At 34.8% G+C, this 16,497-nt stretch overlaps 1 protein-coding gene and 1 long non-coding RNA gene across 2 annotated transcripts in view; both read left to right on the top strand.

The window, feature by feature from the left end:
* The first annotated feature begins 620 nt into the window (after positions 1 to 620).
* Positions 621 to 16,497, top strand: part of LOC123559672 (uncharacterized) — a 69,685-nt gene continuing 53,808 nt past the window's right edge. The window contains exon 1 of the mRNA XM_053552490.1: positions 621 to 931. Within this exon, the coding sequence (XP_053408465.1) occupies positions 712 to 931 (220 nt within the window). The 5' untranslated portion in view covers positions 621 to 711. The remainder of the gene's footprint in view (positions 932 to 16,497) is intronic.
* On the top strand, positions 10,307 to 13,908 carry LOC123559681 (uncharacterized). The gene is made up of 3 exons (XR_008372664.1): positions 10,307 to 10,374; positions 10,679 to 10,730; positions 11,335 to 13,908. It is a non-coding gene; the product is annotated as an uncharacterized LOC123559681 (long non-coding RNA).

A 16,497-nucleotide genomic window follows, 5' to 3' on the forward strand; every position in this document is an offset into this window, starting at 1 on the left:
TCATAAATGAAACTACTGTCGTGCAGACAAGAAATTGTTGCCGCATGCACAATAGCAAATTATGGCCCTTTAAGGGGCAATAACTCTAGAACCCATGATGGGATCTGGCCAGTTTTTGAAAAGAACCGAGATATCATGCCAATACAAGTTTTATACAAGTTTGATCAAAATTTCTTGCAAAATGTGGTCTCTATCGTGTTCACAAGAAATTGTGGACGGACGACGGACGGACGAAGGGCAATCACAAAAACTCACCCTGTCACTACAGGTGACAGGTGACCTAAAAACGGCAAGAAAACACTGAATTTACTCTCGGACACGATATCTATAGCTGGAGCTAAATAATCTGACTTGACTCGATTGCGTCAGCGATGCGGCAGCCATTTTGTTTTGATAAAAATTCCTGTCGCAACGTGACGTTTATTGACACTAGAAATGCAAGAAGTTTGTAGAAAGCGAGATAAAGGTAGATACTAGCCAGATACCAACAAAGTTCTCTCGACAAAAGATTTAAAACTTTTGAAAAATAATCATATAATTATGATTGTGGTTTCCACCTTTAGGGCAGTCAAATATCAAATAAATTGTAAATGTTTTATTTCCTTTTCCCCCTTAGATATATCGTATTCATGCGGATTTATTTACCTGAGAACAGCAAAGGTGACAGAAGGCGAGAACGTTGAACTAGAATATTATCCATCGAAATATGTTATGCAAAATCAAAAACACTTTGTACGAGAGTGGAAGCGTTCTACACAGAATCACCTTCTTACAATACGTTTGACGGAAGATGAGTATGAGGAAGAAATGGAACCCAATGATAAATATGTGTTGACTATAATAATGTTCAATGAACGTATGAATGGCGGATATGGAGTTTACTGCGGCGGAAGATTGAACTACTCAAATTTTGTCAATGTGATAATACCAGGTAATAATGTACTCGCAATCAAAATTCTGAAGACCTTCTGAAGTTATTATCCGAAATAAAAGTTAAAACTTAAGGTGATGGACCCATAATGAAAATATGCTGTTTCCGCGCAGTTACATATCCTCCATATTAAATTTCGGCATTCTTCGGTCCTAACTGTATTTTTTCATAAACAACAGAAAGATGCCGAAATTTCATACGGAGATTATGTACGGAAATAGCCTAGTTATTGTCGTTACGGGTCCACCGCCTAAAATTCATTGTGTGTCTTTTTTAATGATATTGCTAATATTATGCATTTAGTCAAAATTATAATATTTTGTCTTTTTCAAATACTTTCAAAAAATATATAGTCTCTAAGTGCAACCGAATTTTAATTTGAACATAAATTGTAGTTGCACCAAGTGCACCAGCATTTGAAGGTTTAAAGGACATAGACGACTGTAAGGAGTGTATTGTTGGTGAGGATGGTGATCAGTTCAGTGTTCTCTGCAAGACAAGTGGTGGAACACAACCAATTACAGTCACTATGTCAATAGGGAAAGAATCGCTAAGCTCAGCACGCTATAATGACACAGCGGGTTACATGGCTTTCTTTATACTTCGCAACAAACATCATATGGCAACTATGACATGCACAGTTATGAACGATGCATTAACCTCGCCTTTAATCATCACTGCACATGTTATCAGTAAGTGAAGCTCGTATTTATTTCATTCTAAAAGTTCGAGTAAACTAAAAATAAAAAATGTATTAATTGCGTTTGCATTTGCATATAAAATACTTAAGTTTTAAACACAGCGTTCACAGTTTGTTTATCATTCTGTTATCTTAAAGATTACGCGCATTCTTAACAGCGTGGGCGCAGGATCTGTATCGCAAACTTGTCTTTTTTTTATTTGAAGTGCTGCAACCATTTGAATACGCTTGCTGTCAATTTCGTGCGGTTCTAGCCGGTATTCGCTAGCAGTGAAAATGGCTGTTGATTCAACGATCAACATGCCTTATAATCTAGGATATGAACCAATGACCTCCTGGTGAGGAGACAGACACTCTTCCCCTGCGCCGCAATTTTGAGGTTCACCTATTTTAGCTCAGGCACCCCCTATGAGTAGGGGATCAAAACAACATAGGTTACAAGTTATTACTTAATTGAATATTTGGTATCAAATAATGCATGTAGTGTATATGGAAACATGGAGTTTCGTATTATTGCACTCGCGACGCTGACATGTTATTGTACGACGCACAATTTGAAATATGCACGATACGATACGTGACATTTTAATGCACCGCGATAAAAGATGTTGCACGTGGTATTATACATTCTTAACCATTTAAAACCCTACAAATTCAGTTTTATACAGTACTGAATTTATTACTTCAAAAGTCGTGTCGTTCGAGTAGCGCGGAAGATAACGCCAGAAATGTCTCAATATCAAAACAAAATGTTAAAGCATACGGATATTTGAAGAACATGCTATATTCAAGTGAAATGCGACAGCGTATTTACCAGAATCTAGCATCCTACATGTAGACATTTATGGAGCCGAATCGTTATGTCATGAACTAAACAATAATAGAATATGACATCTGAAAATTGCGATTGCGTGTGTAGCCTGGTCACCGTCCACGTATTCTCAAACGTATGTATTGTATTAACATATAAATATATCACATTCTAACACGACAAGCAAATAAACTACATAACTGTAGAGCAAAATCTATCTCGGGTTATTCTGCAATAACCCATTCGCGTGCAGTGACGTCATCCGATCCAGGTGCGTAGCACGGTCGTAAAAAGTTTTGTGTTTGTTGTTGGGTTTAACGTCGCACCGACACAATTATAGCTCATATGGCAACTTTCCAGCTTTGATGGTGGAGGAAGGCCCCAGGTGCCCCTCCGTGCATTATTTCAACACGAGCTGGTACCTGGGTAGAACCACCGACCTTCCGTAAGCCGGATGGATGGCTTCCTCACATGAAGAATTCAACGCCCTGAGTGAGACTCGAACCTACATCGATGAGGGGCAAGTGATTTGAAGTCAGCGACCTTAACCTCTCGGCCACGGAGGCCCCGGTCGTAAAAAGTAGTTACCATTTTTCTCTAACACTGTTGATAACAGTATGTCGTGTTAGAATCGAAATCACATGTTCTCAGGTGTGATTTATTGTTACACACAGTAGAATAACCCGAGTTTTTCTTTCTTATGCAAAACTATATATCACTCAGGTCTACGGCCTTCGTGATATATTCTTACGCATAAGATCTCAAAACACGGGTTATTCTACGATAAACCACTATTGGGAACTTATTATTTCTCAAATACACTAATTTCTACAATAAAGGCAAAAGTTACTACGCAGGTGTTTGCTTTCTTGCGAACCATTAAATATTTTGAGAAAACCCCTACTGTAAGTACGCAGTCCGCTGTCCTCAGTCAGAGTCGAAGTAAGTTGAAAATCTCTATTACTTACCTCCTTAAAGTTACAGTCACACATACGGATATGTCCGTGCGTTGAGGTACGGTGCGGATAGAATTGGTCTGTGGGTGTATAACTAAGGAGCAGTACGTCTTAGTACGGGAAATATTGTGAGAAACAGGAAACAAACAAAACAATATAGGACGCGAATAAGTACGGATAGGTATGAGGTACTACGTTGAATTACGTTTTACTGCGCCTGGCAACTTGCCCAGCGCACGGACGGGTCGGCGGTGAACTACGTTGAACTACGCTAAAGTACGAGCAGCCTCGGACAACTACGTTCAGCTACGGCGAGGTACGTAAGTGCACACATAACTACGTTTTAGTACGTTTAACTACGGATGAATACGTTTCAGCCAAGTTGGACTAAAGTCACGCTCAAATGGCTACGGTTCGCTCAAACTTTTGTGCATGTTCAAAAGTTAGAGAAACTTGCAAGTTTGGAATAAGTTTTGTATACGTTTTGACCAAGTTTTGGTACGGATTGATACGGATGACTACTCTGAGGTACGACTCTAGTACGGAAAGATACGGATAACTACGTTTCTATCCGTAGCTAGACGTAGCTATCCGCGCCGTATGTGTGACTGGGGTATTAGATGGACCGAACTACGCATTAGATACAGAAAAAAAATCCCAAAAAATAACGTTTCGAAAACTCGTAATTACTATCAAGACAGTCATGTTGAAGAATTTACCTGAATTTACCTGAAAAAATAAGGTAATGTACTTGCAAGTCACTTTAAACGTAACTGATGTACTTTTCTTCAAATACATTGATAATGACTATACATATATCCTTTATCTGAATATTTTCTCTTTTCAGAATCACCACTGTTCCACTCATTTCCGGTACCACAGACTCTCAAGGAAGGAACTAACGGCTATATTGCATGCGTAGTGGACGGTGGAAGACCTGCGCCGAATGTAACTTTAAACATTTCCGGTATTGAAGTGTCGTCTGCAGTCCAAACAAATAGTATCAATGCTGCCAACTCTTTATACACGAGTGTTGTTTCCCTGACAACATTCGAACGAATGTGGAACAGTGAAAACGTCCAATGTTGTCGTTTCAATGAATGGTACAAGATCAAAAGCTCTTGTTCCCAATCGCAGCGGATTAATTTTATGTGTTAGTATCAATAAAATAATTTCGATTCATTTTCGACTTTTCAGTGTTCCTGTGAATTGGCCTTACTTTATTTCTTATCATTTTGTTCATAATTTCCTATTTTTGGATTTTGATTTCTTTTTTAATAAATTTGTTATTTTAGCAAAATCATGTGTCTCACACATAAGCATTAAAACGAAATACCGAAAATGTATTGTATAAAATATTTAAGACTGAATAGTATATATCAAACAGTTATTTGTCACGGATAGAATTATTGTGAGTTCAGAAGAGATGGAATCATATCACGAGGACGCAGCCCGAATTATATAATGATACACATCTAAACGACAAACATTGGTTTTATTCAAAAGCAAATCACTGTTTAAGATATATATAATTTCGATTCTAGCACATTATGGCAGATTATTATTACGTACATCCCTGATGGCATCAACCAGATACTTGCCTAATTTACCTTGTTTTTTCCCAGTGCACTACGACCATTGACTGTATGTCATAATAACTGTGACGTTCAAATAGTGAATTGTTGCATAATATAACAAAATTTTCAGTCTTCTTTGTTTACTAGGAAGATAAATCGGGTCTGGTTAAAAGAATATTTGAGCCGCGCCGTGAGAAAACCTACATAGTGGGTTTGCAACCAGCATGGATCCAGACCAGCCAGCGGATCCGCGCAGTCTGGTCAGGATCCATGCTGTTCGCGTTCAAAGCCTATTGCAATTAGAGAAACGGTTAACGAACAGCATGGATCCTGATCCGCGTAGGCTGGTCTGGACCTATGCTGGTCGCAAACCCACTATGTTGGTTTTCTCATGGCGCGGCTCATTTATATTTTTAATTAATGTGTGTAAATGTATTTAGAATTTAACCAAAATAATTCCACCTTGTCTGTTGTTTTTTTTGCAAGTGATAAGGAAAACGAAAATGAAAAAGTTAAAATCGTTGTTTTGCTGCTAATTATTCAAAATCAAACGCACACATTTTGAAATATAAGTAATCTTTTCACATGTTTGTTAAAACAAGGATAAACAATTCCATATCGCTAGAAAAACAGTTCATATACCTTAAAATGTTGGATTTCAGTCAGTCAAATTACTTTCTTTTTTAGTTCCACCTACAAACATCAAACTGGAGGTCAAAGCTGAGCAAAAACTTCCACATCAAATATACGCTGTTTGCACCATCTACAATTCAAACCCAGCATGTGCGGCAAACATCAGTGTACCAAACGGAATCATTGTTTCAGAACGTCATACCAGAAACATGAGCCAATCTCTTGGCGCCTGGAATTCGGAATATGCAGTAAATTTGAATGTCGGTAAAGATGACAATGGGGAAAAGATAGAATGCGCAGCTGACTGTCAACATTTTGATGTCGACTTGAAGGACGCACGCCCGATCGTTCTACCTTGTGAGTGGGATGCTTATTTAATTTGTTTGTACATCCGAAAATATTAGTTTTATTGACATAGCTTATGAATAGTGATGTCATTTCACTTATGAAATATCTGTAAAGCCTTTCTAGTAACCAAAAGAAAAAAAATACGTAAAATATGCAGGGTTAACATGGTTGCTGTGACAACCGTTTATATTTAACTTTGGCGTTTATACTGATATGTACAACTGTAAAATTGTCGAGATTCTTCAGTAACCTTTCAGTTGAGTCCGTCTTATTTTTGTTCCAAAGATATGTTTGTTTCAAAGACAACAGTCAATAATGGGAAAAGCGGAGATTTTTGTTCAAGATCCCTGGTGTAGGAATATTAGTATTTTGATGTTTATTCGAAACTTTTCGAGGAAATTTTGTCCATGCAGGTTGCATTCCCCGTGTCCCACCGCCACCACCTAACACCCCCGCACCACCTCCATCTGCAATCCCACCCAACTCCCACCTACCACTTTTAAGCGCATCTTGTTTTGAAAATTATTATGTGGGGAACGTGTTTAAGAGACGATGTCCGCAGTGGATTTCTTGCCCCGAGTAGACAAGGATGTTGTGTTTCCGTCTTTAAATACAATTTACAGAAACAGAAGTTACAAAGACCCTCTGGACGCATAGCACGCAGTAGAATAGGGTTATTATAACAGTAGTTCGATCGGAGATGCTGCATTCGGCTCGAATGGATTTTTGCTTGCGCACCTCGTAAGATCCGGCCTTGCAAAATCCACGAGAGCCGAATACAAAATCCCAGATCTAGCTACTGTTATATGACCCTTTTATTACATACCTCTATCTTTTTGTTTGTTGTTTTGTTATTGAACGAAATCTTCAATGTTTATCGATATCAAAATGGAACTAAGTGAAATTTTTATGTGCACTATTTATAGAACTGTGTCAGGTCATGCATATTACTGAAAGTAGTCCGTCAGTATACAATACGGAAGGTACAATACGGAATTTAAAATGTACAATACGGATTTTTTCTGCATGTGAATATTTAACTGTGAAATTCAAGCCGATTTTTTACATAATTTATTTAAGTTTTTAATACAGGAAAATAATGGCAAACTCGGTTTGATCGGGTCTGTTCTGAGTGGAAATTAAATGTTCAACATCTTGACGCTCCCGTAGTACCGAGTTTTACAGTAAAAATGATCTGTGCGAAGTTAGCAGAATAGCAGAATAACTCCAGCAGAATGGCAGAATAGCAGAATAGCAGAATAACTCCAGCAGAATAGCAGAATAGCAGAATGACTCCAACAGAATGACAGAATAGCGAGAATAGCAGAATAACTCCAGCAGAATAGCAGAATAACTCCAGCAGAATGGCAGAATAGCAGAATAACTCCAGCAGAATTGCAGAATAACTCCAGCAGAATGGCAGAATAGCAGAATAACTCCTGCAGAATGGCAGAATAGCAGAATAGCAGAATATCTCCAGCAGAATAGCAGAATAACACCAGCAGAATGGCAGAATAGCAGAATAGCAGAATAACTCCAGATGTGAAATAATTAGAGACAAAACTAAAATTTCAGTGGCTGATTTTGTTAAATATTAACGGATGTTCTTACTTCGTAGGTAATTCAACATGACTGTACGACATTTGCGATTTATATGATCTTTAAAGTTCAATGTTTCGTCAAGAAATGCACCGAGATGTCTAATTATGCTTGCACATTTGATATCATCACCCGCATTTGTGAAATATTTGTTCAAATGAGGTCAGCTACAAGTCATGATAAATTCAGTTTTTGAAGTGTTCATTTTCAGTTTGTTTCTATTCATCCTGCCATTCTGCTAGAGTTATTCTGCTATTCTGCTGGAGTTATTCTGCTATTCTGCCATTATGCCATTCTGCTGGAGTTATTCTGCTATTCTGCTATTCCGCCATTCTGCTGGAGTTATTCTGCTATTCTGCTCTTCTGCCATTCTGCTAGAGTTATTCTGCTATTCTGCCATTCTGCTGGAGTTATTCTGCTATTCTGCTATTTTGCTTGATTAATGCTGCTACTCTTCTTTTCTACCATTCTGCTGGAGTCATTCTGCTATTCTGTTATTCTGCCATTCTGCTGGAGGTATTCTGCTATTCTGCCATTCTGCTGGAGTTATTCTTTTATTCTGCTATTCTGCCATTCTGCTAGAGTTATTCTGATATTCTGCTGTTCTGCCATTCTGTTGGAGTTATTCTGCTTTTCTGCCATTCTGCTGGAGTTATTCTGCTATTCTGCTATACTGCCATTCTGCTGGAATTATTCTGCTATTCTGCTATACTGCCATTCTGCTGGAATTATTCTGCTATTCTGCCATTCTGCAGGAGTTATTCTGTTATTCTGCTATTCTGCCATTCTGCTGGAGTTATTCTGCTATTCTGCTTGATTTATTCTGCTATTCTGCTTTTCTTCCATTCTGCTGGAGTCATTCTGCTATTCTGTTATTCTGCCATTCTGCTGGAGTTATTCTGCTATTCTGCCATTCTGCTGGAGTTATTCTGCTATTTTGCCATTCTGCTAGAGTTATTCTGCTATTCTGCCATTCTGCTGGAGATATTCTGCTATTCTGCTTGATTTATTCTGCTATTCTGCTATTCTACCATTCTGCTGGAGTCATTCTGCTATTCTACCATTCTGCCATTTTGCTGGAGCTATTCTGCTGGAGTTATTCTGCTATTCTGCTAACTTCACACAGGCGTAAAAATGAGAATACAATCCAAAAGGACCAGAAAATATAATAACAATATTCTAGCATTTTACTTACTCTATCAACCGCTAAACAGATATAATATTATAGACATGCATCGGACCCTTGTTTTATTTTTCTCAGATGATTTCAATAAACTGATAGAACAAGACTAAAAAAACTCGGTATCGTAAATTTAAAGGGATCGTTTGTTCATGTTATTATTTATCGCTATATAAAACTGTTTGACTTTGTGTATAATTCATAATGAAAATAAATATTGTTTAAACTAAGGGGATGGAGCGTTTGACTTCGAGATAACCGAAATTTGACTTAAACAGAAATGTTCTGTGCACGTGTTTTCGGGACGGGACTTGAAAATGGCTTGACGTAAGCGAATTCGAGATATCGAGTTCAAACTACAAATACATCATACATATTATTATTTATTGTAATTTCTTTTTGTTAACTGTAGATGCACCTACCATCGAATTCAACATATCTGGTTCAGAACTTGCAATTTTACAAGGAGAACAGGCAAACGTAAAATGCTCAGCACAAAGCATTCCTGCCTCCAACATTTCATGGGTAGAGCAAACAGATGATGGAAACATCACTATGAAACAATGTCAACTGAAAACAGACTGCGTCATTGCTATTGAAGCAAATCTGACGCAACAACGACAATTTATTTGCCAGACTCATTATTTAAAGACAAGTGACCAAAAGAGACTGACTGTTAATATTATTGGTAACTTCTTTTTTATGACTTTCCAATATATCTTGATCTGCAGTTAAATATTAAATAGCTTTCCATATCCATTCCAAATGGTTCTTAACCATCAATTAAATCTAGAAATATAAGAATCTAGCGAAAATAAAAAACTATCCTAGTCTTGTTAAATTAAAAAAGACTGGCTTAGTCCAGTTTATTTAAAAATGACTTACCTAGTACATGTGTACTATGGAAAAAATGACTACCCTAGTCATGTTAAGTAAATCATGACTTTACTAGCCTCGTTTGATTACAAAATACTAACCTAGTCTTGTTGAATTAAAAAAATGACTAGCCAAGCCTTGTTAGATTAAAATATGACAATCCTAACCTTGTTAAATTAAATAAATGACAGTCCTTGTCTTTTTATTTCCTTGTATATCTGTATACAAACGATTTAATATATTCATTGTTTTCAGTTACAAATTTCTTTATCAAACATGTTTAAAAGCTAAAGTTAACTACTATTTCATCTCGTAAGTAAAACTAGCCTTAGCTTTAAAAATTGTTGTTTCCTTAGGCCAACAAATAGTAACGCGAAAATGTGTATGATAAAGTGTTATATGTATATTTATGAAGCGTAATAATGACATATTTCTCATTGTTCAGATCATTAATATATAATTATTTATCTGAAATATTTATTTTTATTTTTGAATCGTTGTATTGACAGTTAAAGGCTATGATAGATAAAGTCATAAGCCATGGTGGACAGTCAGTTATATATTTGATTCCAGTAGTGGCTTTAGATCCGCCAATCGCACATTAGACAGAAATGAAATCCATTTTTGATTTCATTTTATTTTACGATACTGTAAATGCGTGAAAAATATCTCCTGAAAAATTATACAATTAAAACTTTAGCTGTCCTCTTTGTTGTAGTCATCGTATGCTTTATTGCAAGAAAAAAATTGAGGAACACTAAAGGTAATTTTTGTTTTGTGTTTTACAATACTATATATATGATGAGCGTATTTCTGAAAATGGTGTTTTTGCCAGAATTATACTTAAACTGGGCGATTTCCTTGTAATTACGTATTATTGTAAGGAAATTCGGCATTCTTTGGTTACATAGTTCAATGCACACATAACTATCGATAAAACCCGAAGAATGCCGAATACGCATTCGGAGAAAACGTTTTGCCGAATTTCGTTAGGGGTCCACTACCTTAAGAATGTGTTCCAATACTGTTGACAAATGGACTAAGTTTACATTACTACATTATTTCAGCCAAACTGGAAGTAAATCAAGTGAGATTCAGTGCAAACCCAGATGAACTTAGGTATGTTAGTTACTTCTTTTCTGTCTATTATCAGTTTGAATAACTTTGTGACAGACACATTTTGGGAAATTAATTTTAGAAATGTTGTCAGAAGGATGAAAGTGAAATGTGTGTACATGTAAAATTAACAGAATCCTATCTAAAATTCTAGCCAGTTTTCAGTCGGATTCAAACGCTCATGTTAGATTTTTACGGTAAAGCAGTGTTTTTGTTTGGATTTTGTATCGCATTCAGATGGCAACTTGTGTAAGAAAAGAAATGGAACCACTGTCTTACCCGGTTTTGCTGTATCTTTTTGCTTTCAGCTGGTATGAAAGTTTTGTTTCCATACCTATTTTTATTTCGCTGTAATGGAATGTGAAACCAAATTTGGCGCCAACAGTATAATTTAAACCGACAATACAAAGATTGCAAACTTCAAACTAAAATATGAATCTTCTTGATGGTGCAGATCAAAAACAGTACTATTTAGGTTCAACAATATAATATTCAATAAACTAGATTCAACAAATGCATCACATGTGCATACATTGTAATTTGATAGCATATTGTTGTGTTTTCAGCTTATTTTCTTAGTAATTAACTTTTGTTTAAATTCAAGCAGGAACGATGTAGAACTGGAAGATCGTGCGTATGAAAATTCAAGCAGGAACGATGTAGAACTGGAAGATCGTGCGTATGAAAATTCAAGCAGGAACGATGTAGAACTGGAAGATCGTGCGTATGAAAATTCATGCAGGAACGATGCAGAACTGGAAGATCGTGCGTATGAAAATTCAAGCAGGAACGATGTAGAACTGGAAGATCGTGCGTATGAAAAATTGAATGATACCAGGCATGCAAGTGGGCAATCGGAAACATTATATTCTCAACTATCTCCATAGACTTACTAAGAAATGATCTAGTTAAAGCAATAGGCAGGTTATGGGAGTTGAGAAAATGTCAAAATCTAACTGATACCGCTGTTTCACGTCTTCATACAGATATTGATGCAGTTCGGGGAAATTGTCCTCCAAGGAAAAATTGTCCTAACTGTGGAAATGGGTGTGAAATTAAAAGGCGCAGAAATAGTTAAATATGTAAGATATATTAACATGACGAAAGGTTACCATTTCCTAATCGATCCAAAAACGTCAGTTTAACATGTATTTTGAGGATCAAAATACCCTAATCATCTACAAAACATTGTAAATACAACATTTGTGAATTTATACATTTTCTAAACTTTTCTCATAATATAACTAGCCTATAATATAGAAACAAAAATCGTGTACATTGTGTGGCTATACGTATATTGAGGTACACTGGGAATTTCCATATTTTGACCAGGCAATAGAGAAATTGTAACTTTGTAAGTGTTCACGTTTAAAACGTTTCTGCATATTTTACATACCAAACATAAAGTTTTAAACGTGCATATGTACTTGTAGAGATGTAAAGGAATGCATGTACAATTTTAAAATCGCATCCTCTATTTAGGAGATGAAATAGAAAGACTTTGTTCTAAATTAAAACCTTCAACTGTGTTATGTCCCACTTGATAAGCTTGATTACGGTGAACAGTTTACCCTTGTACCATATTGAGAGGGTTGAGGGTTGGGAGCTTCTTGTACTTTTGTTATGAACACTGGATAGAAATGCTGTTCACACAAATCCATAGCGTAGTTTTACTTTCGGACACATTAAATGACCTTTAATGGTAAATTATTCTAAATTATTAGATTAATTGCATACGATTATACATTTTATCTTAATGTGATCACAATTACTGTAGTAGTATGTGTAAAGATATTGTTTTGTGTACTGCCCCAATAGGTTTTGTTTGTATCTAAATTGTTCAGTAAATTAGTAAAGGAATATGTCTTCAATATGCAGGGCCGCTTGCGGGTCAAGGTCAGGCCATTTTACCACGAAAAAGAAAAGGCAAAATTTTCTAATGAGCAATACAAAGCCTATCATTTCATGTCTCTCGCGTTACTTCAGTTTTTGTAAAGAAGAAATATGTCTAGCAGAATATCTAAAGAAAATATCTAGAAATGTATCAATTAATGATTTTTTAAAGCATTAAAATGAGAACATTTCATGTGAGTCAAATAAATGAAATAGATAATCGTTGCAATTGACAAAAATACACCCGGATCCAAACAGGTTTAGTAAAGACGATTGAGTTGTAAATTCTTTTTCGTGCTAATCTCGCGGTGTCATACCAATTCATTATATAAACTGATTTACACATGTATATGTACATTTATCTTAATTTCAACAGAAAGTTATCAAAAATTGATCATGCCTTTGCTTTCATTGACTTTGTTTCACATTTGTTATTGCGTTATACATTTGTATTTCACTGAACCGCTTTAAAACACAAGTACTTTCATAGTCCTAAAATACTCATATTTTACGCTTAAGCTTGGAATCAAATTTTCTAATAACCATGCATTATACCAGTATGTAACTCATACGAGACAAAATTTTCAGTATGAAAAATGCCTATTGGCACAACTGTATGCTTTAACATACACAACACAAAAACGGTAGTTAGTCAGAAAATGACAATAAAGTCTTTCGCCTGAAATGTGAATCAGATCAGCGAATATTTTTTATCAAATTGATTTCAGTTGTTCTTAATTGCATAGATATGTTGTTTCGAGTTAAACTCTTATCAACTCTTTAGGACGTGGTACTCGGAAATTTATGTTTGTTTCGCAAAGTCACTCCCTTTGTGCACTGACATGAAAAAGTCGACATTATCCCCGTCTACATCTTCAAGAAAATGAAATTAATTTTGGACCTACATTTGATAGAGAATTTTGACCCCATACATTGAATTGAGGTATTAAATCATAATGTAAGCCATAAATTGCTTACTGTTTTTATGCATGATTGTTTTCTTTTAACTAAACACCAGAAATTATACGTAATTTTCAAAGTATTTTTGGCCGAACGTCAAAAAGTGTTGCGTTTTAAAGTGGTTTAATGCACTTAATCAAATCAATGTATGTATATTACTTAAACTTTAACCGGTAATTTAGCACAACATGGAATATATTTTGTTGTTTTGTTGTTGTTGTTGGTTTGAATATCATACCGACATGAATACGCTTTTGTTTTCCAGCTAATACAACATTCAAATTTTAAACTGTATCTGCTGTACTAATTAAAAGCTACCAACTTAATATACACACAGTTCTTTTGAATATTATATTATGTATTTACATTTGAATTCTGCACATTTGTAATTCTTTGCTTTTGTAATTAATGATTTAGAAAATGGACAAATGTTTCATATTTTACTTGGTTTACTGTTTCTTACTCTTGATGCATGGTATTGTTAAAATAATGTTAAAATTCTAATTTGTATTGCTCGTATTTCGAGCAAAATTACGAGTTTATGTTTAAGATTTGTACTATGCCCCAACGATAACGTGAGGTTTACAAACATAATTATAAATAGATTTAAATGAGGCATAAGGAACTGACTTGTCAAAATCTAAATACTTCTAGTCGTTATACCGATTACAAATTAGTTCAGAGGTTAAGTACACTTTAATTTCAACGATTTTCTCCTTCTCCATGTGGGTTCGAAACCCGGGTGCGACAGTTAATTTTCTTTTTGCGTTCACTTTTTCTATGAAATATCTGAAGCCAATATGCCAGATGAAAAAAGTTAAGTATCACATCGAAGATGATATTAGTTAAATGCATGCACTAAACATATATAGTGGTAGTGAATATTGAACATATGTTTTATAAAGACACATTTGCACATGCAAAACATCAAAGAAAGAAACGAAAAATACCGGAACATAATTGAAATCGGATAGAAAAAACAAAACCAAAATCATCCAAAACAAAATCCTCTTCTCTTGAGGATTCAACTCATACGGAACCATTAGTAGCTTCATTTTACCCGACTGAGCTTTTTTTCTATTTACATATAGGACAATTGACATTAACTTGTCAAGTATTGTACACACACTATGAATTTTTATTATATCACGTATTATGAAATGGACGCGTCCTCGTATATGGAGTCCTGTAAGATAATTTGCTACTAGATATGTCACATTTCGGAAATGCATTTCTGAAGAGTTTATCAGTATTTAAGAAAATTAAAGATGATCCTTAGTGAATGCAAAACTATAGCTGTATGATGACATATAAAATTCCTGAAATTTGTTTCTGCTAATTACAGTGTCATGCATGTTGTTGGTGTGATCAAGTTATATGCATTTATGTTATCTTGAATATGGTCCTAGATGTACTTTTTGTACTTGCTTTATGAATACTATACCACTGAATGAGATGTTTTACAAGTACTAACAACCCGTCTCTTCCTTTCCGTCTTGTTGTAAATTATTATTTATTTAGTATTTATTCATGTTTAGAATTCATGAATACCAGAACAGAAGACAAACGCTACATGTTTACTGTAACAAAATATTTTCTTTCAGCAGTTTATGTGCATCTAAAATGTTATATTAAATTTTGCTTGATTTTGATGATACAGAGTCCAATTAGATAACTTAAAGGCCTAGATTTTGGCAGTGGGCCAAGGGATTTTTGTCTTCACCAGCACAGTTGGGGGCTAATGACCATCACAGTATGGCTCCAGTAAACAATGGTCATTGTTTATTGGAGAGGCAGTCTACCTTACAAGTGTATCTATTAGTGAGAAGGGGAAACAATGTAATTTATTTTAAATTAATGAATAATTGATAACTTTTAAAGTAATACTAGTTTTTTTTTTGCATTTGTATGTAAAGAAAAATATTTGTTGATCAAGCACAATAATAAAATAATCAGAAACTTATTTTCACAATAATGACATAATGAGAAACTTACTTAAAGAAACATACAAGTTTTCATTTTTTTTTTCAGATTATGTCTGGAGAATTGTGATATTTCTGAAAATTGTGACTTTCACTCATCTAAAGCTTGCAGAATATTGTAAATAACATAGCAAAGCATGAAAAATGTCCCTTTTGACAGTATACTGAAAATGAAAATTGAGTATAGATGGAACACAATAATTTTATATTCAAATAACGTTGATTACATGAATACATGAAAATCAATTTCCAAATCGAAAAATATTGTTTGTCAGCACAAAGAACTCAGGAAGTTTTCACTATACTTGTGTTTTATTATCATTATTATTTTCAATATTATTACTGTATCTTTTATCATCCTATATGTAATATAATAATAATGATAATAATGATAATAATATTATGATAATATAATAATAATGATAATAATAATTATGATTATGATTATTTCTATTATTATTATTATCATTGTTATAACATTAAAGTAATAGCTATTATCATCTACATAATATCAAAATAAAAATAATTATTATTATCATTCTACATTTACTGAAGAAAAATTAATTTCTTTCAACTCCACTGCACACATCTTCATGGTCTAGTTGGGGTCCCTGCTGTGCTAATTGCCCTCTAATCAGTTGCTATTACATAATCGCTGATAAGCAGCAGATAAGTTGGGAGTTGTATATTGGATTTGGGGTGGGGGAGACACTTATATAGTAGTGAATCTAGGCCTTTAAATGTTCCGTTACTAAACAAAGGATTCTGAAAAATCTGAATTTGTCTGTAATATTACTTCTAATTGTCTACTGGTAGTATAAAAGGTGTGTGAATGTATAAAACAAGAGTTTGTAATTTTTAAAGCCATAGCAATTGTCCTCTTGGGGGATCAAAATAGCCGCACTTATCATGTTATTATCTGGTTGAAAGTTGTT

Source organism: Mercenaria mercenaria, chromosome 10 (assembly GCF_021730395.1).
Source record: "Mercenaria mercenaria strain notata chromosome 10, MADL_Memer_1, whole genome shotgun sequence".
In the NCBI taxonomy this organism is placed as follows: Eukaryota; Metazoa; Mollusca; class Bivalvia; order Venerida; family Veneridae; genus Mercenaria; species Mercenaria mercenaria.